General features: G+C 38.9%; 1 protein-coding gene across 1 annotated transcript in view; it reads right to left on the bottom strand.

Annotated features, from left to right (window-relative positions):
• Positions 1 to 22815, bottom strand: part of ttc27 (tetratricopeptide repeat domain 27) — a 98246-nt gene that overhangs the window by 33149 nt on the left and 42282 nt on the right. The window contains 3 exon segments of the mRNA XM_038737733.1: positions 429 to 524; positions 4112 to 4225; positions 11895 to 11961. Coding sequence (XP_038593661.1) covers positions 429 to 524; positions 4112 to 4225; positions 11895 to 11961 — 277 coding nt within the window.

Genomic DNA, 22815 nt, shown 5'->3' with positions numbered 1-22815 from the left:
GTTCCCGAAGTGTCAACCAGTCCAGTACTTTGGTTTCTGATCAAATACCTGCTGAACTAATGACATTCCCACAGGTTCGGCTGTACTTTAGTGCTAATTTGCAAATGTTAAATGCAATGTTAAACACATACCTCATAAACACCAGCATGTTAACATCGTCCTTATGAGCACTTCAACATTGGAGTGTGACCTCAAGGTTAGGTTCAGTTAAGTTCTTCTGTCACACTATCTGGCAACCAGCACTACAGTTTTGTTACATTACTAGCACTCTTTCGTTTGCACCAGACAAAGTGGGAATAGTGGTATATGGTGTGTAAATATGATGCAGGCCCTGCAGCCCCCTTACATTGCATACATTTTCTCTTGGCTTATTAAAATGCCAAACATTCAAATTTGGCTTGTGATTTTGAAAAAAAAGTGTTTGCTACCTGGACAGCCCATTTGGGCGGGGCTCGGCAGCAGTAGAAGACCTTGAGCCGCTCGGTCACAGGACAGGTCTTGTCTTCAAAGTAGTCGACTAATGCCTGCAAGAGGAAAACAGGAGATGAAATTCTGCAGGTCTGTTATTTTCCAATCGACCGGTCCTGCACATGTCTATATTCGCTGTGATAAGCCTGTCTGAGGGCTACAGGATGGACATACTGTAGGGGTCATTAGGTACTAAATGGCCGATGACAGGGAACATTCAAGAGAGACAAACAGCAAACAGTGAACACAACTCTCATGTAAGGCTGTCTTGTCACAGCTGTTACTGTCTCCCTGTATGGCAGCGCTACACACATTCTTTCATACAAATAGGACAACAATTCCCTGTAAAAAAAAAAAAAACATGACAGGAGCAAGAAACAGAAGCTTCTTTGCCATTTCCTTCTCTCATCATCCTTGCAGCAGGTTAACATCCTCTCCACACAGCTAAAACTGATCAGCTGTCAAGAGCTTCTTGACACTGCAGCATAAAATGTTTCTTCTGATCTTCCTTTTATCCTTCAGAAAATTGGATATGTGACTTAGTGATATCTGCCACAGTCAGTGAAGACCGTTCAATATACACAGAGTGTGACAGGACAAGAAACACAAACTTGTTTGAGCTTGCATAGGTTTGACTGCTGTGAGAGATAAAGCCCCCGGGACAAGCTGTTTGTTGGGACGAAGACAGGGGACACTGAAGACTGTTCACTGGGATTAACATGCACCTGTTTTGTCTTAATTGTGTACGTACAATACAAATACAGTATGCCATTTTAGTGATTCAGGTAAACCTGTAGTATATGGAGGACGGATCCTAACACATTGACAATTATAACGGACAATAGATAAGTAAGGTAATTAATACAAAGGTGAATAAATAAAGAAGCTAATTAAAAGTGATATATACATTTATGTCTCATTATATAATTTAATTACTGCCTACATTTATTTACTGTATTTTTGTGCTTTTAATGGGATGTTATTGGGATATATATATATATATATGTGGGATTTATTTATTGAGAATTAATTTATTTCTGTATTTATTTCTGAATTCATCAGTCCTCTATAGTAGTATACGTACTGTGAACTTTGGAGAATGGAGAATCTATCAACCAAATTTTTAGCATCTCTTATGGAATTTCACACTGGGGCGTGGTTACCTCAGTTGGTAGAGCACACGCCCCATGCACAAGGCTGAGTCATTATCGCAGCGGCCCAGGTTCGGTTAGTCTGATGCATCAAATTCTACCCCATAATATGTAATAACAGATCTGTTTTAAGTGGATGGCTTCAAATAAAAAATGTACAGAATGACAAAGACATCAAAACTGGGCGACTCTGCACTATAGTCAGTCCATTAAAGGAATGTTAGGCTTAATTCTGGAGACTAAGGCGGTGTTGAGACTGGTCAACTATTTTCTCTTTTGATGTTGTGAAATAAACAGTAGCTATGCAGTGTTGATGTTACAGAGTAATCTAGCAGGAATGGGTGCTTTTCGTGTTGAACTAGCTGTCTCCTCACTATCAAAGATATGTCAATACATCTTTTTTTGTGCAATGCTGTCAAACCTTTATCTACACTGTTTCCCGATATTGCCACTTATGGTAACTTTACTGATACACCAGGAAATTTTAACTGCTTTAAACCAAGCCTTATTAAATGTAAAAGATTCAGTTTGGGACTTAAATTGTTTAAAACTGAATATGCTGAGTTGCCTTGGAAGCCGAATGGTTACAGCATATACTACCATGGCTGCATGGTCACAGTAACTGGTTTGATTCCAGCCAAGGACCTTTGTTGCATGTCAAACCCCTCTCTCCCTGTTTCCCATCTGCCAAAAAATAATCAGTTAAAAAACTGAAGATGCTGAAAATAGTCACCCAATAAAGGTTTCAATACACACATAATGGGAAAATACATCAGCTTTTTACTCAAACCACACTATAGAGAGCATTGTGTTATTAATGGTGTATTTCACCGTACACAATATTTTCTGTTTGTATAAAGAACTTTGCTCAATAAACCGTAAACCTTTCTAGGACAGCACTCCAACTACATAAAGTACATCTAAGAAAATGACATTTAGTCCTTTCAATTTTACTCTCCAGTACACTGCCTCAAGCCTAAAAGGAAACAATTCAGGTGTTATCAGTTTCTTTCAGCATGAGCATAGCAACTGTCATCTTTCAGCCAGCAGTCGAGTTTATAGTTTAATAGTTGAGATATTTTACTTCTTTTCCAGCTTTCCCATAATAATCCCATGATAACATCAGTGTTTGGTCTTTCAAAGGTGTTATTGATCAACATCCAAAATAACATTTGGAGCTGTGATGGATTAATGGTTTTATTTGTGCTCAGGGTTGTTTGCAAAGAGAGAACAAGGTGACTCAATAACTCCGTGCCATCCTGAGCTCTGCAACTTTTTGTTAATGGACTCACTAGTAGTCTTGTTATGTGGTGTAAAGGCTAAAACATCCACACATGTGCCGATTGCAATACTTATGGACTGTAATTTATCTCTAAGAGCATATGCATCATGAATAAAACTAAAGCTTGTTGTGGCTTATTCTGGAAATAATAACTGCATTAACTGGGAATAAAAGAAAGAAATGGGCATGAGTTGTCATGGTGAATGCGGTGAATGCAGATGTGGTGGCCAGTATCTCCTTCAAACTTTCCTACATGTTTTATTTAATTTGTTCTCTTTTCTCCATTACTGAAGAACGTATTATCTTGACTGAAATTCACTCATCAATGTCAGAAAATGAAGCGCAGGGACTGGTTTAAGTGCAGCGGACCTAAAGGCCATCACATGATATAATATTAATATTATATCAGCCATATTATCTGCCCAGAGAGTCTACCAGTGTTTTTGTTGTTGCTGTTTAAATTCCTGCAGATGCAAATTTAAAAAAAAATGCACTAAATGAACTGTATGAGGTTATCAGCAGTCACATGACTAAACATCCTGAGGGTGTTTTTACTGTAGGTGGTGATTTTACTAAAACAGATCTTAGAACCGTTTTATCTCTATTCCACCAGCTGGCACATGTCCCAAGAGGCCGCCACCCAGGAGAACCACATCAACCTAGAGGCAAATGTGTTGATGATGTGGTGATCACTAAGACAATAAAAGCATTCCCCAAACAGAAAGGCTGGATGAATGGAGAAGTGAGGGCTCTATTCAGAGCACAAAAAGGATGTGCATGTACCAGCTTCTTCCTGAGGATTGGCAACTACAAACATTCCAATCAATTACCTTCATCAAGTATCAAGTATCAAGTGCCTTGCTCTGTAATCTCTATGTTCATCTGGTGCAAAATAAGTCACTATAATAATGTTTTCACTGACTGATTCACAATAGCTTCCACCCTGCACAGGTGTCTAAGGCTGTTCATGTTCCCATCTAGCCCCTTAAACTTGAGATGGCATTGTTGAGTTGGTTTAAAACATTTAGTTGGTATCTCAGGTTTCACTGCAATTTTGCTTGTGCCAAACTGAGATACTGTGAAGTAAGAAGCAACCCAAAATCTGATTCCAACACATTTTCCAAGTGGAAAAGACAGATCCTAACATGTCATCCTGATTCTTGGATTCATAATTAATACATAAATACATTCCCCCCATATATCTCCTTACCTGGGTTTGCATCATGGCCCTCTCAACACATCGAGAGCTCCCTTTTTCCAGTTTGGTCCTGAGGCAAAGGGCTGTGACTTCTACAGCCCAGAACTTAGGCTGAGATAGAATACACTGCAGAAAAAACATTGGAGTGACAAAGAATGAGATAATTCTTTTAACAGCATTAAGTCATTCAAGATGCATAACAAATCATATTCAGAGACAATGCTTATCGTCATATTCTAATGACATAACAGTCAAGTTTGGTTTGTTTATTTGATGTCTGAGGACAGTCAATGACATCTGGTCACAAATTAGCTATGATCCGCTCTGGTTAAGTTAGGCAAAAACCTTGCTCCAAAGATGCAATTCTGCAACCTATAATTATAATTACACCATAAACTCAAAAAAAAGCTAGTATTCAAATAATGGCTAAGTCTCCAATATCCAGCACAAACAAATAAAGGTTGGTCATCAATAAATAACTTTTTGCTGATAACTTCTTTCAGTGTAGCATATTCACATCTACTTTATCTCTTTACCAGCACTCTTTAATTTTAACCAAAGCTACAAGAAACCATTTCTCAACTAACATCTGTTAGTTAGCTCATATCGACCGGTAAATCGGTCAGGCTCTACGTTATAGTACAGATAATTATACAGCCCCCTCCAAAAGTATTGGAACGGTAAGGCAAATTCCTTTGTTTTTGTTGTTCACTGAAGACATATGGGTTTAAGATCAAAAGATGAGTATGAGACAAGAGTTCAGAATTTCAGCTCTCATTTGCTGGTATTCACATCTAGAAGTGTTAAACAATTCAGGACATAGCACCCTTTGTTTGAACCCACCGATTTTTCAAGTGAGCAAAACTATTGGAACATGTGACTGACGATATTTCTTGTTGCCCAGGTGTTGCCTTTTAGGTTTTGATCCTTAGTTCAAACCTACAAAGACTGCATTTCCTGTTAAAGAGGATAAACCAACATGAAGACCAGAGAGCTGTCTATGGGAGAAAAGCAAGCCATTGTCAAGCTGAGAAAAGAAGGAAAATCGAGCAGAGCCATTGGACAAACATTGGACATAGCAAGCACAACAATTTGGACTGTCCTGAAAAAGACAGAAACTACTGGTGTACTGAGCAACAGACGTCCAACAGGTCGGCCAAGGAAAACAACAGTAGCTGATGACAGAAATATGGTGAGAGCTGTGAAGAAAACCCCCAAAACATCAGGAGGTGACATCACCACCAGTGCAGGGTGAAGGTATCACAATCCACTGTTGGAAGAAGACTCAGAGAGCAGAAATATAGAGGCCACACCACAAGATGCAAACCACTCATCAGCAGGAAGAACCAGAAGGCCAGATTGAAATTTGCAAAGAAGTACAGAGATGAGCTGCAAAAGTTCTGCAACACAATGTTATAGACTGATGAGACCAAGATTAATCTCTACCAAAGTGATGGGAAGGCCAAAGTGTGGAGAAAGAAAGGAACTGCTTATGATCCGAAGCACACAAGCTCATCTGTGAAGTATGCTGGAGGGTATGGCATGGCTCGGGCGTGCATGGCTGCTTCTGGAACAGGCTCATTAATATTTATTGATGATGGAACTGATGATGGTAGCAGTAGAATGAATTCAGAAGTGGACAGAAACATTTTGTCTGCCAGTTTATGCAGAAATGCATTGAAACTAATGGGGAGGAAGTTTATCGTGCAGCAGGACAACGAGCCAAAGCACACTGCCAACAAAACAAAGGACTTCATCAGGGGAAAAAGTGGTTGTAGACTGGCCAAGTCAGTCAGCTGACCTTAACCCAATAGAGCTGCATTTCACCTCCTTAAATAGGAGACTGAAGGGAGAGACACCCCGAAACAAACAAGAACTGAAAGAAGCTGCGGTAAAAGCCTGGAATAGCATCACAAATGAAGAATGCAACAGTTTGGTGATGTCGATGGGTCGCAGGCTTGAGGCAGTTATTGCAAGCAACGGTTATGCCACCAAATATTAAATGTTGTTTACTTTAAGATTATTTGTTTGGGTCCCTGTTCTGAGTGGAACCTGTCCTGTTGAACCGCTGTATGGTCTTGGCCACCGTGCTGCAGCTCATTTTCAGGGTCTTGACAATGTTCTTATAGCCTAGGCCATCTTTATGTAGAGCAACCATTCTTTTTTTCAGATCTTCTAAGAATTCTTTGCCATGAGGTGCCATGTTGAACTTCCAGTGACCTTCCAGCTTTGCCTAGCAATGCACAATCTGGTATTTCACCCGGTAGAGATAAACTTTATATATCTGTAAATAAACCAGGTTGACTTTTAGCAAGATTAGCAAGAGGCAGAAGAGAGTCTGATAAAACAGTATGCTAATGCAAACTGGAGGTGGTCAAGTGAGGCGGTGAGATAGGGCTGCTCGATAATGGCAAAAATGACAGACTGACTTAAGCCTAGTTCACACTACACGATTTTTAGCACGCTTTGCCGCTCGACGACAGTCAGGCTGTGATCGGGGGTAAATCAGTGGTCGATCGGCGGTTGCCAGTCGTTATGTGTGAACTACACAACGACGCATCAAAACGGCTCCCCGACACATTTCTGACACATTGCAGACGTCTGCCAGATATCTGGAGGAGTCAGCCGACTCAACATCCACATCCAGCCAATGAGAGCAGGCAGCTACTTTTGTCACCAAAAAACACTTTTTACTCCCCTCCAGCTCTCTGTAGCTCAGACGATCCCTGCTACCTGCGTGAGTTAATCCATTCTTTCACCTGTATTGTTTGTCTTTATAATTGGTCTGTGTAGGTTCGCGCCATTTCACATTTCACATGTGTTTTCTTGACAAAACGTGGTTTGGAAACCTGCTGTCAGCTGGTGTAGTGTGTGTCTGTCACCGATCAGTCACGTAATGTGAACACCACAACGACATAACTCCCGTCACAAGATGGCAAGTTGTGTTGTCTGAACAGCATGGCCATTGGTCGATGATGAAAGTTGTGTTGTCTGAACAGCATGGCCATTGGTCGATGATGAAAGTTGTGTAGTCTGAACAGCATGGCCATTGGTCGATGATGAAAGTCGTGTAGTCTGAACAGCATGGCCATTGGTCGATGATGAAAGTCGTGTAGTCTGAACAGCATGGCCATTGGTCGATGATGAAAGTCGTGTAGTCTGAACAGCATGGCCATTGGTCGATGATGAAAGTCGTGTAGTCTGAACAGCATGGCCATTGGTCGATGATGAAAGTCGTGTAGTCTGAACAGCATGGCCATTGGTCGATGATGAAAGTCGTGTTGTCTGAACAGCATGGCCATTGGTCGATGATGAAAGTCGTGTAGTCTGAACAGCATGGCCATTGGTCGATGATGAAAGTCGTGTTGTCTGAACAGCATGGCCATTGGTCGATGATGAAAGTCGTGTAGTCTGAACAGCATGGCCATTGGTCGATGATGAAAGTCGTGTAGTCTGAACAGCATGGCCATTGGTCGATGATGAAAGTCGTGTAGTCTGAACAGCATGGCCATTGGTCGATGATGAAAGTCGTGTAGTCTGAACAGCATGGCCATTGGTCGATGATGAAAGTCGTGTAGTCTGCACGAGGTATTAGGAAACATCATGCACATATTATACTTTTAAAATTGAATGCTTTTTTTTTTTTTTTATGATAAGGCCTATGCATTCTACCAAATAGCTCATGAAATAAAAAATAGTAATCAAATTTTATTAGCTTTTAACAGCATCTTAGAGCGCAAGGAGAAGACAGCAGCGCATTGTTTGCCAAGGCTGACAGGCAAACATACGTGTGTGTGTTAGTGCAGCACACACGTCGTTGGTGGAGAGTGAGGAGCTGGTGGTCTGTGTGGAGCACAGCCTCAATGGCTGCCTATAAATAAAAACGGTTCTTTTCATGATGGCCTGGATGCCTTGCCACATGTCCGGGTTGTTGTTGAAGTGCTCCTTAATCCTTAGTTTGTGGCTGCCCTCTTGATGGCCCTCTTCAGGTTAGCCCTGGATGAACTGTAGGCCAGTGCGTCACCTGATCTGAAAGCGGTGTAACCTTCAGTGATAGGCAGACCTCTCTGTTCATCCACGGCTTCTCTCTGAAGACTTCACACTTTTGACAGGCAGATAACAATTAATTCACAGAATCTGCAGAGATTCTGAACCTTGTGTTGTGCGCGCACTGTTATCTTGGTAAAAAAAAGTCATGTCACGGCTATACTAGTCAGTTGATCAGAAATACTGTTTACATTCACTAATTATTTCAATTCCCTTAAAATTTTCTGTTTTTTAATAACTGTTAAGCAACAGTCACCAAAACTCAACACTTCTGTATATATGTCCCTCCAGTGGTTCAATGTGCAAAACTCCTCCCTAACATGGTATAATATAAGGGGAAGTGTTTCAACAACTGTAACCTGAAAATAGAATTAAATGGAAACTAGACCTGCAAGCAGGTATTAACAGGTTTCAAGCCCCCAGGCAGCCCAAGTTCAGTACATAACTTTTGGAGAATCAAAATGATTTAATATCTTTTGACCATGACACTCCATAGCTTCTATGTGCAAAGTTTTGAGTCGCTCAGTCAAGGAGGAATTAGAAAAGTATTTCATGATTTGGCAACAAAGGTGCTATTTAGTGGCATAGTGAATAGATGGCCCAAGTTTCGTGTTACTCAGACACACCTACTACTAATTTGTCTTTAACCTAACAAGAAGTTGTTCCATTATAACTAAATTTTTTGGATTATCAAAATTCTGAGCAATGGCTCTATATTCCTAGTCCTGTTGTAGGCTATTTGTTTTTTTGAAAGATGTCTGAACAGTTGACAGCTGATTGGCACAGTGCCTCAGGGTGGAGGCAGAGACAGAGTCTGGTACGGCTGCTTTGCAGGCTTCCTGCCTCTTGAACAGTGTGTTGACATCCCTCTCTAGGATGTAGAGAGTGCTAGTGGGGGGTTGGCAGTTGTAGAAAGGCTCCTTCTGTGGTGCGGTAGGTTGAGCTGGAGCTGGTGTATGGATACATAATGCATACATAATACATGATACATACATAAGCTGATGTATCACGTCACAGCCTATGTTTACTCATTCAGAATGTTGGTAGCAGTCCTGAAAATAGCTTCCCAGGTCCATTGCTTTGTCCTCACAACAGTTTTACAGAGCTTTAATTTCTGCCTGTATGTAGAGTGTTCCAGTGTGATGTGGGTGATGGCGTGATAGGCACTGCCAAGTATTGTAACAATGTTCCAAGTTATTGGGCATTTAATGAGCTGTATTTGGGGAGTTGGTGGCTGAGGTTACTTTTCTTAAGTCCCAGAGGACAATAATTCCAGGTTTGTCCGCTTCACACACAGTATCTGGTCAGAGAGCATGCACTTTCGAGATCTGGAGACTGTTTGACAGTCAGGTTTTCCCTTAAGGGATGACATAACCTGATTCATTTTTATATATATCTTCAAGGAAAATATATACAATCCTTTATGTACTCTGCATAGTGAAAATAAAGTTAAATATAATCTAATCATATGAAATTGAAACCAACAACTACTTCTTTAGGTGGTTGATAAGCTTTCAAGGAAAGCTTAGGTAATAACTGACATCAGCACAACTTCCAGATGGTCCTCCAGGAATGCGACATTAGTGATGACAGCCAGACATGTGACAACCATCTAACCAGCCTGCAGATTCCTGGATCTACATGTAGACTGGGAAGATGCCTGCTCACAGACCTAGCAGCTGCCTGCAGCTTTCTTATCCCGCACAGTGACAATAAAGCATACTCTGCCAGCTCATTGTTCAAAATAACCAGAAGAAGTCATAGGTTCAGGACAAAGGATGTTTTAACAGTGGATCAGCTGTGAGTTACTCTCTCGAAATGTGTTGTTTTATATATACACTATTGTTATACTATGTTATACTATACTATGAATTTCTTGCACACCAGAAAGTCTTATGACAAGGTTCATCAGATGAAAAACTGGGACTTGATGAACGTCTGGGAACCAATGCTTCCTTCATAAAATAAGTAGAAGTGACAAACAACGTGCATGATTTTTTTTTTCATATGTGCTATTATGAATACCGTCATTAGGTATGTTAATGCATGCATATTGTTTCCTTCAATGTGAATCAAAGTGGAAATAGTTTTAGAAACTAATTTACTGCAAGTTCACATCGTCCAGTTACAGCAGAGCTGCGCAAAGCTTTATAAGCCACAATTAATTCTCAAGTCTTGGCTATAAATTCCCAAGTCAAGACCAAAAACTCCCAAGTCAAATCCCAAGTCAAGATCCAATGTTCCCAATTAAGTCCAAGTCCTAAACTGTGTGCTTCAAGTCTTTAAAAAGTCATAATTCACTCATTACAAAATCTAATGCCATTTTAAATTTTGATTGATTTAATTTAAAGACAATAACAGTGTAGCTTTCCCTCCCTCATTTACCACCACAGACGTGCCCTTGAGCAAGGGCCAATAACCCCAACAGCTCCAGTGGAGCTGCTTAGTGGCCAGCAGACCAGGCTGCGGTTGTAACAGTGTGAATGTGATCAGGGCCTTCCTGCAGAAGAGAGCCTTCCTCTCAGTGAAGCTCCCCTGAATAAATAAAGGTTGGAAAAAAATCGGGGGGTTTTTGTGGACCACAGCAAAGTCTTTTACATCCTACTGATAATTTCAAGCTAGAGTGCAGGACCTTTTACATATAAATTAATGTCCGTTACATTCAAGCCCTTGCCAAAAGAGTTCACACAATGCTATTTATCAGATCCATCTCAGTTTGTACATGTTAACGATGAAACACATTCATTCTCTCTGTGATTATGGACCCTCGCCAAAACTGCACACCAGCAACAATATCTGGCCCGCTACCAGATTATGGTGCTTTGGTGGCAGCATAAAATATAAATAAATAAATACTTTGATAGTGGTGCTGGAATAGATCTCAGTCATGACAGCAACAGTTACTCACACAATCACTTCCTTATTAGTGGTTTTTCCTACAAAATAAAAGCACGAGAAGCTTGTTTGCTGTAATGCAGTAGTTGGAGTTGAACTGAGCTTTTACTTTGAAAAATTCTGAACGACATTAAAAGAGTCTGTTGCCTGCTTGACACACCTCTGAAAGAGCAGTCAGAAAACGTGATTCCCCTAAATGTCCTCTGCCTGGAGATACTGGGGAAATGAATTGTTGATGGATGAGGATCAAACACTGCAGCACATGCTGTGATCTGAGAAACAATCGCTGCAGAATCCATTTGTTGAAGAGAGAAAAAAAAGATGTCCTGAGGTGGGATCGAATACTCAACCCTTGGATTGCTAGCCCCGCAACTTCCCAACTAAGGTAAACGAACCAGATGTTGAAGTAAGTCAATATTACGGCTTATATTCTCAGCCACCATTAATGGATGAAAATATTGCTCCGATGCAAAACTTATTTGCAGACCCCTGCTGGATTTTATTACTACTACTACTTCTTCTAACGTGCATATTCAACATAGTCATGAGTGTCTGCACTGCCTGAATTCTACCAGAAGTAGAACAAGAAGAATGTTGTAACAAAAGGCACTCTGTAGCGCTGTTTGTCCACTTTCAACTACTGTAAAAACATGACAACGCAACGTCTCTTATTGCATTTCTGTCGATAGATACTCAGAAATATTACACACTGTACCTTTAAGGTAAAACCGTGAACTGCAAATGCATGGAAATCAGTTTCACCAATTATTTCTGACTTACCTTTATGGGCAATAGGCCACAAAATGAGCATGTGTAACTATTAAATTTTAAATCACAATAAGCAATGACTTACAGATGTGAAGGCCAGGAGTTCCTCTTCAGTCAGTTTGTGCACAGGGTTATTCTTCTGGAAGTCAGTGCTGAAAGACAACACTCTTGGTCAATAGTATATAAATTATCAAACAGCATATCACATTATTAAACAAGACTAAGACTCTACAGCCATATTAGCAGCTTGGAGAGGCTGTACGTAAGCACAATGGTGTTTTTAAGCCAATGTCAGCATGTTAACATGCTCAAATGCTTATGCTAACATGTTGGTGTATAGCAGGTATAATGTTTATAAGGCTCTTTCTGATAGGCTAATTGACATAATCTGAGTCAACTGGAGGTGTACCTGTGGATGTGTTTTAAGCAAGGCCTACTTTCAAACTCAGTGCTTCATTGCTTGACATTATGGGAAAATCAAAAGAAGTCTGGTTCATCCTTGGGAGTAATTTCCAAACACCTGAAGGTACAATGTTCATCTGTACAATGGTATGGTTTCAGAATCTGAATGACGAAGGAATTGATGCCATTGAATGGCCTCATATTCCCCAGAATTAAATCCAATTGAGAACCTCTGGGATGTTATGTATAGTGCATCCGATACTGCCAAGTGGTGCCACAGACTGTCCTGGAGCTCAGTGATGCCCTGATCCAAGTCTGGGAGGAGATCCCCCAGGACCCCATCTGCCGTCTCATCAGGAGCATGCTCAGATGTTACACACTACTGAAACACATTATGTTGCCGTGATGAAAGTCACACAGGTTGGATCCCCCTGTACTTTGATTTTCGGTGTGATTTTGAATCCAGCCTGGTTTGTGATTTTGGTTTCCATTAACTGTTTTTATGTAATTTTGTTCTCAGCGAATTTACATTGTACAGTGAAGATTTGGAACTTCAAACTATTTTATTCAAGATATGTGTGATGTAAGTGTTCCCTTAATTATTTTGAGCAGTCTATTTAAAGGCAGTGTATGTAAATTCTGACCCATTGAAACTGTGATGACAGAAATAACAGCGGAAATAAATTATTCTCTCTAATATTATTCTGACATTTCACATTCTTAAATATACCTTATGAAGGTGCTAGATGAAAAGTCAAAGGGTCACCAAAAACATAGGGGCTTATCCCTTTCGAGTCTGGTGTCAGCTGCCAGCAGAATAAAGACTTTCAGTGTTGAAATGAAAAAAACTATGATTGAATTCATTTATTGGATTATGCCATAAAGGTGTCATAACAGAAGGAGATGGATTGCTGTGTAGAATGTCATTAGCTGATTCTGATCTTCAGCCCTGGATCTTCAGCCCTGTTTGCTCACTATCTGGAACTCAGTCACGTGGGTCAAGCCCCACTCTCAAGCCCACCGGACAGCTCCCCTCAATACAGCAGCCTCCTGGACTCCTCCTCCCCTCATCTGCCAGTCCACTCTGTTGCACATTCCATAACTGTACAATAAACTCACTCCCTTTTGTCCGATCTGCTTTTGGGTTCCTCTCAGAAATCAAGATGAAATACATAAGCTTAGATAGAACGTAGGTGCCGGTGCTACCAGAAAGTCCAGCTTTGGCTTAAGGAGGAGGTTGACTTCTTTCCGGACTAAAGGATTTAGATTTCAGGAAGATTAGGTGCAATAATGCAGTATGCCTTTCAATTTTCTACTGTTTAATACGGTAAAAATTCCAATGGGTTGATAATGTAAATAGACTGTACTTGTATGCCGTTTTCTAGACTTCTGACCACACAAAGCCCCTAACTCTACATGTCACATTCACACACATTCATACACTAATGGCAGAGGCTCCCATCCATGGTTCCCCCTGCTCATCAGAAACAGAAACTAATCATTCACACACACATTTTGGGGTTCAGTATCTTTCCCAAGGACACCTTGACATCCAGACCTCCTGAGCCACAGCCACTGCTAGAGGCGAATACAAGAAGCTTACTTCCTTTAATACTATTCACACTATTATCTAGGGGTGTGACGAGATCTTGTTCCACGAGATTAAATTATGATGATATTTCTCATCAGGTAAAAAGCGGTCTCGCAAGATTCACGCAATTGACATTTTCCACATGCCTGTCAAGCCACACATTAATTTTCTCACACAGTGAAATACAAATGTAATTAACTGGTAAGATAGACTCACAGAGAGAATCAACTCCGCCCAGCTGACGCAACATCGGCGTACGCCCTGATCAACTGAACCGCGCTGCTTGCGCTGTGAGTCCAGACAGCTGTGATGAGTGGTAATGTAGCTGGTAGAGTTTTGCAACATAAATATCTAAATAACTGAGGCGCAACCTTGCTCTGTTTGGGACTGTGAGCACTTTATGAGCTGCTAAAGATTTCTGCCTGATCATAAGTGTTCCAATTACTTTCGGTTTCACATGCAACATGCAGTCCCAAACTGCGTCGGTCAAACAGTCTGAAATGTTACTACCAGCGGATCAGTAACGTAATGCAAAGCAGAGTAAGGGGCAGGTAGACTTCTCATTAAATGATGACGTTAGTCTGGTAATATTATCATTAGTGTTTTTTCTGGACATGTCAGAGATTCTGAATGTGCAGAAAGTTTTGAACATGAGCAGAAAAGCTGCTCAAAGACGGGAACTAATAAAGTCCAGGAGTTTCTAACCGAATTAAAATTAAATAATTTATCATCATTGCGGTGAAAAGGTGCCACAATCACATTTAAAGAGGTTACTTCCCCAAACAAAGAAACAAAGAGGAGAGAAGACTAAATCATGACTCAGCAGGGATGATATCATATATATATATATATATTTAAAGTTTATCTACAGGAGAAACAGATCTGATAGCAGCACAGAATGACTGAGAGCTGCACTGACTTAGATTCTGGTAGAGTTGGGCCGCAGAGTTTGAATTGTCACCTGCTACTTGAATTTTGTTTCTCTTTACATAAATAAAAACATTTTCACCATAACCTGGTGCAGAAAAAATCATCAGAATGCAGGAATTAAAGTGGTCAATGCTCAAAATGTATATAAAATATAAAAATATAAAAATTTAAATAAAGATTTCTAAAAAATAGTGTTAAAATCTCGTCTCGATCTTGTGAACCCAATCTCAAATTTCAAATCTTGAATCTCGTCTCGTGGGTTAGGTGTCTCGTCACACCTCTACTATTCACCCCTTTACACTCAATGCTCCAGGCAGCCCTCACTGGTCGATAAATTATTAGCATGGGAAGGAGCCAGACAGTGAAGAGAAGGCCAAAGAGCCCTATAGGTCCAGCTGTGGAAGGGAAGTATTGAGGATTCTCTCTTACAGAGGCCACTATGCAGATTTTCTACATAGAGATGACAAATCTATACAAGGTATAGATAGGGTTTATAAATCAGACCGTCAGATTGATAGCCTGTATGGGACAAAAGATTACCTTTTGACTTACTTTCTTTTTGAAAGTGTGTGAATCTGTGTATGTGTTTGGTGAGAGTGGGACATATTTCCTAGGGTTTGCTGTGTATCTCTTGGCACACCATGCGGACCGTGGGTAGGCACTGACATTATTACAGACAAATCTTCCCTATGATAAAAAGCAGACCAAACCAATTTAGTTCCCCTTTAAAGATTTATTGTGGTTACATCCCTTTTCATTACAATCAGAAGACATAAATCAAAAGTTTATTTCTAGTTTTTGGGGTCGTAAAGTTAGGTTAGGTTATGTGATTTAAATAAATCACAGTTTGCTGAAGAAGACTGATCCTAATAGTTTGTTTTGAATTTATTTACTTCCTCGACCTCAAAAGCCAGCCAGTGTTTATCATGAACCTGAATCTTTATTAGCTTCAGCTTTCAGAGAATTTAATTGATTTAGACTTTCAGGGTCTGAAGGGAAAATGAATTATTCACATGGATGGATTAGAGGGCCTGGGCCTTCCCCATGTGCCAGGGCCTCTGTTTAAAGTCACTGTTATTTCTCTTTGGGAAGTGCACAACAACCACAAAGAGACTCATAATCGCCACAGAGAAATGCAAAACAAAAGATGCAAAATGATCACCAAGACCAAGACCACAATTACACAAAATGACCATAAACAGATGCACGACCACAAAAAGACAAAAATTATGCAAAATAATCACAATGCAATGCAAAATAGCCACAAAGAGGTGCAAAATGACAACAAAGTGATCTTATCTCCATAATTAAACAATATAGAAGGGGCGACTTTTCTTTGGAGTATGCTAGTTTGGAATGAGAGTAAAAATACTTGATTTCTGACAAGGTTGAATCCTATAACGTTAGGCTAAGTTTACCAGCTACTGACAAAGTGTTCACTTTGCGGAAGAAGCTCTACTCAAGGTCCATGTACTAGCCTCGCCCATGGCTTTCAACCATTTCTACAGACTTATTTGAGCTGGTTAAGCTTGAAAGTTAATTCTTGACCCTGAAAACTCAAGTTTATACTCTTGAACAATCTAGTAAGTAGATTCTGACTTTTAGTCAAACTGCTATTTCCAAGGTCAAGAATGAACTTTCAAAGCTGAACAGTACATGAATCATGGGGTCAGATTTCACACTGTATTAATCGATAAAGTCAATCAGTTTAAGAACATTGCTTTTGATGTCAAGTATAGAATCCAATATGTACTTTTTAATGTACCTTACTGAAAAGGTAAATGTAAAAGATTCCAGCATGTCACACACAGAGGAAGAAAAGAGAAGACAAGGTCACATTTCCAGAGTTAAAAGGACCACGGAGAACTCCTGACCAGTGACGTTTCAACTTTTTAAACCCCCGGCTAAAATGTAATAAAAGGTAATCACATCATGGGATGTGCTGTCATTAATAAAAGACGTACTTACAATGAAGACGCTTTCCAAATTCTTGAAAGCCCTGTGTGTCTGGTAAAATTGCCCACACACATTTCACTCACATTCTTCAGTCATGCATCTCTTTCAAGAATTATGTTCTCTTTTAATTTAACTAATGCAACTGTTCACACCAGCTGTGTAATGACTCCAACTTGATTGGTGCTCTTTGTGCGTAACTGCTATCCGAAGCATCTTTTTAGGTCTTTTCCATTTATATGCACAAGTACCTGTGTATTTGTGTTATGTCAAACAGTGCAGTATTATAGCTGAATGGATCCAGTAACAGTTATTTGTCCAGCAATGCATGTTTCCCTGATAACTTTCCCTTTGCCCTGACAAGAGAAATGCTACTTTCAGAATATGAGCATGTGTCTCCAATTTACCCCACAGTTCTATTCAAGCCTACGCCATGCATCAACAAGGCGATGACAGATACCAGGGTAAGTCACTGCAGGAGAGAGATTATATTTTATCAAGGCTTTTTTCGTAGATCTGTAAACGACAATGGAGTACTTGTTTAAATTTTGCATAAATCTTATTTGTTTACTCTGTGGAAGACCCAAAATGTACAAGATAGTCATCTTTGATAATGTCTTGGAGCATGCAGGTGTGTAGATTTACTATTAATTGAGACAGACCCTCTGCTCATCTCCTAGCAATCTCACTGACTGCTCCATTGACCTTCACTTGACCCTTGCATTCCCAGCAGCTACACGGGAATTAATCTTTGACTTGCAGTGAAGCTGAATGGTTTTATATTATGTTGAATATCTTACATTCAACCTTCTGATACCACCGCTACAAATACGTTCACCATTTACAGTAGGTGAGCCATAAATTTAGAGGAAAACCACAGATCACAAAGTGAAAAATGACATCTGCAAAAAAACAACAGGAGTAGAAAAGAAAGTGCTGAAACCTGCTACAGACTCTATTTACCGATAGACCAATATACATACTGTGAAGTGACCAGAGTTTGAAATGAACTTTTTACACCGCTTGCTACTGTAGCAGGCAAGTTTTATTTATCTGCCACTCAGAAATGTATGTGCTAAATGAGGGAGTAACATTCAGCTCAGCTTCAGATTATGTTTAGTTTGTCTCTCTCCCAGGGCGTGTCAACACTGGGAGGTCGTCTTTTGTCCCTTGAGGTTTCTGTGTTTTAAGAATCCTTACTTTAAGGCCCCATCAACACTACTGCATTTTAGTTTTAACGGAGACCTTTTGCTGCGTTTGCAGCTCCCGTCCAAACTAAAACGACAAAAACAAAGACCTAAAACGGAGAAGTTTGAAAACATCGCCGACCCAGTTTTTCGTTTTAAAACTCCGGCTAGCATTTTAGTGAAGACGGGCAAAAACGAAGGACTTTAGAAACAATGACGCAGCCACTCACGTTTGGCTCTCTGATTGGGTCTCATAAGTCCTGCAAAGTAGAAACACGATGCTGCTGACAGTTTTTGATTTGGTATTTTTATTAAAATATTTTGTACCGTGCAGATAACACTTTTAGCCTACACTTGCACTCTGCATGTTACCGTATTTACTTTGCAATGACTCCCAGTCTGTTTTCCGCCGCCACAGCTGCTTTTAACTCCCATGTTACATTCAGTAACAGTCCCAGCTCGTTATTGGTAAAAATGTAAGTCTGGTGCAGTTCTTCCTCTGCATTACCTTATTCTTTTGCCAAATCTTCTGTAACTACGGAATAGACCATCTGCTTCATGTTTATACCGGCACGTGCATGCCCAGTGTACGTGAACAGCCACTATATGTGCGTTTTCAGTCGTTTTAATACAACTTAAGATCAACTCTGATACACAGCTAAGACGTTGCTGTGGACAGATCGTATTTGTTTCAAAACTCCGTCTTTAAACTAAAACAGTGATGGGGCGAAGAGTAATGTCTAAGAAAGTCTATTTGCAAGTGTTTTAATCATATCTCTTTCCACAATATCAACACTCTTCTTAAATGTCATAAACAGTTATACAATTCTTATTTTCTAAGCATTAGATAAATGGAAAGTGAAAGCTTTCATTCTTCTTAACGATCAGAACTGTTACACGTAAACAGCACAATCCAGGACAATATTGCTAAACACCTGGCCTCTTTCTTTGACCTGTGCCTGTGTGTGTGTGTGTGTGTGTGCACTTACCAACCTATCTAACAGTGGACCTCGACGTCGTTACACACCCACTAAGAGGGGACTAAAAAGTGAACAGGGGACATTTTTTAGGTCCCCTGTTGGACATGCTTTAAATCATGCTAAAATCATGTCTAAAACCATCTGGTAAATTTTTTAAACTATTGTCAAGAGGGGACCTGCAGGTGTGTGAGTGTTTAAGTCCATACTCAGCAGTGCCTCTAGTGGATCAAGCAAAGATTTTAACGACTCATTCACACACGTCGTTCTTAACACTCCCCTATAGAGTGAATGGCTTGCAGCCCCAGGGAGTCTATCAGACTGTAGAGGGGCTATTATACAAGCTACTCAGTAAAGAAAGCTGTCTCTTAAAACACAATTTCTTAATTTTTTCTAACAAAATATACAGGCTGAGTTTTAGTCGATGTCTTGTGTTTTAAGATCAACATGTATTAAAATACAGGGCTACACTGAAGGCCTGGAGAATTTTAGATTCTAAATAAGGGAACAAAAATAGAAAAACAGCCAGGGTAGAATTATAAATAAAATGGTCAGTATAAAGATACTTTTATGGTTTTAATTCATTATAAAAAATGAATGAATTAACAAAAAAATTTTTGACATTTGTTATCTAGAGACTTGTTCAGTCGCAAAATACTAACCTGACCAGATTTCACAAGCACTGGACATCAATACTTTTTTTCCCCCCATTATATTTGTGTGCTTAGTCTACACTTAAAGATATGCATTTCATTTATTGATTTGAATTACAGAAAAAGGGACCACACTTGTACTGTGTGGAACGACAGGAGTCCACTGTTCGCTTGTAGGTGATGACACAAGTTCCCTCTTAGATAGCATGGAGCGATAATCACACTCCAACTTGTGTGAAAATAATAAATAAGCAAATTGAATCATACTTTTGAGACAAAATAAACTAACTAAATAGTCTCTTTATTTTCTATACATTCTTTTAAAACAAAATATAAAGGCTGAGTTTCAGTGGATGTCTTGTGTTTTAAGATCAACATGTATTAAAATAAAGGGCTACACTGAAGGCCTGGAGAGTAAAATGAATTGTAGATTCCAAAAAAAGGAACAAAAATAGAAAAACAACCAGAGTTGAATTATTAATTAAATGATTAGAGGTAAGATACTTTCTATTCAGTTTTAATTAATTGTTAAAAAGTATTTCACATCAGACTTTGACTACAGCTTTAAACTTGTTCAGTCCTAAAACACCAAACTGACCAGTTTTCACAACCACTGAATGTCAATACATTTTGTCATCATATCTATGTGCTTAGTCTACACTTACAGAAATGCATTTATTTATTGATTTGAATTACAGAAAAAGGGACCACACTTGCACTGTGTGGAACGACAGGAGTCCACTGTTCTCTTGTACATGATGACACAAGTTCCCTCTTAGATAGCATGGAGCGATAATCACACTCCAACTTGTGTGAAAATAATAAATAAGCAAATTTAATCATACTTTTGAGACAAAATAAACTAACTAAATAGTCTCTTTATTTTCTATACATTCTTTTGAAACAAAATATAAAGGCTGAGTTTTAGTGGATGTCTTGTGTTTTAAGATCAACATGTATTAAAATAAAGGGCTACACTGAAGGCCAGGAGAGTAAAATGAATTGTAGATTCTAAAAACGGAACAAAAATAGAAAAACAACCAGGGTAGAATTAGAAATAAAATGGTCAGTATAAAGATACTTTCTTTACGGTTTTAATTCATTATAAAAAAAATGTATTAATTAAAAAAAATATTTGACATTTGACATCTAGAGCTTTAAACTTGTTCTGTCCCAAAATACTAACCTGGCCAGCTTTCACAAGCACTGGACATCAATACATTTTTTTTTCATTATATTTGTGTGCTTAGTCTACACTTAAAGATATGCATTTGAATTACAGAAAAAGGGACCACACTTGTACTGTGTGGAACGACAGGAGTCCACTGTTCGCTTGTAGGTGATGACACAAGTTCCCTCTTAGATAGCATGGAGCGATAATCACACTCCAACTTGTGTGAAAATAATAAATAAGCAAATTTAATCATACTTTTGAGACAAAATAAACTAACTAAATAGTCTCTTTATTTTCTATACATTCTTTTAAAACAAAATATAAAGGCTGAGTTTTAGTGGATGTCTTGTGTTTTAAGATCAACATGTATTAAAATAAAGGGCTACACTGAAGGCCTGGAGAGTAAAATGAATTGTAGATTCCAAAAAAAGGAACAAAAATAGAAAAACAACCAGAGTTGAATTATTAATTAAATGATTAGAGGTACGATACTTTCTATTCAGTTTTAATTAATTGTTAAAAAGTATTTCACATCAGACTTTGACTACAGCTTTAAACTTGTTCAGTCCTAAAACACCAAACTGACCAGTTTTCACAACCACTGAATGTCAATACATTTTGTCATCATATCTATGTGCTTAGTCTACACTTACAGAAATGCATTTTATTTATTGATTTGAATTACAGAAAAAGGGACCACACTTGCACTGTGTGGAACGACAGGAGTCCACTGTTCTCTTGTACATGATGACACAAGTTCCCTCTTAGATAGCATGGAGCGATAATCACACTCCAACTTGTGAGAAAAAAATAAATAAGCAAATTTAATCATACTTATGAGAAGAAACTAATTACAGAGTGTCTTTATTTGGTATAATCTGTTATTGTAAGAAAATATAAAGCCTGAGTTTTTATTGAAGTTATTTTCAACAAAATACAAAGGCTGAGTTTTAGTGAAATTCCTAAATTGTTTCAAGCTTCAGACTACTAAAATGATAGACTACCCAGTAGACAGCAGAATGAGTATTTTAAAAGCACAAAAAAGTGAAAGTAAAAACAAAATGAATACAAAGGTCAGCTGCAAGATCTCTTAATTTTTAATCAATGGATTTAATGCTGTTAATTATCATGATACATGACCAGTGTTTGTATGTGTCCTAAATCTATATTTAGGAAGTTGTTGCTCGCAAACACATTGACAACAGACCTGTCTGTCAATTGAATAGTTAGTTTCCTAAACACCGCTGCACAAATCTATCCAACACAATGTTGTCAATGTCGGAGACCCACCTTCAAAAAAGTTATCAGCAAGCATGTAAGGAGCCTAGCTAATAAGGATAGCTATGTTAGTTTTAGAATACAGCTGAAAAAGTTAGAACGCTGTGCATAACTGGTAGTCAGTAGGTGTGGCCGAGATGAGCTATACAGTTGAAATCACATCATGTCAAACTAAAGTGTGAAATGTTGAAAAGGTTAGTTTAGCTACAAATGAACAAGTTCATATGTGCGTGTTTAGGTTTTATGATGTGGTAATTAAGGGGCTAAATGAAGCCTGTCTCTGAAAAATTGAAAATCTTTCTAAAATGCTTCGGCAGTACATTTGTTCTTAGCCTTAGAGAAAGGTCCACAGAGACATTCAGACACACTTTACAAATAATATGAAATAAGCAAAATGGACATTCGAAAATTATAATCTAAACCAAATATATAAGCTGTAGTGTTGTTGTTTTTGTTTTTTAGAAAAGTGTCACCAGCAATGTTCTCATTGTAGCTTTTTGAAATGTGGGGTTAAACATTTGTTGGCGAATAGAGAAGCATATTTGAGGGCTGTCAAATGGTGCAGCATCGTAACAATGGAACTTAGAGTTTGCATCAACTGGAGAACACACAACCAGTGCTGCATTAAGTTCACACTGATATTTGGCAGGTATTTGTCTTTATAGATTTTTACATCTCAGTATTTTCAACTTCTTTCTTTAGCATGTACAGTTTAAATGTGTGTTAGTGATTTTAATAGCCATTGAAATAGTGATGAGTTACCTATAGATCATCTCAGAACCATCACAACGTTGGATGGCTATTCATAACACAAGTTGTTCAACCACAAATAGAAAACAGTACAAAATATACAGAACTATG

This window comes from Micropterus salmoides, unplaced genomic scaffold, assembly GCF_014851395.1.
Source record: "Micropterus salmoides isolate LMB-PRFRI ecotype aquatic unplaced genomic scaffold, ASM1485139v1 Ms_hic_scaffold_22, whole genome shotgun sequence".
NCBI lineage: Eukaryota > Metazoa > Chordata > Actinopteri > Centrarchiformes > Centrarchidae > Micropterus > Micropterus salmoides.
This window is presented reverse-complemented; position numbering and strand designations above follow the sequence as displayed.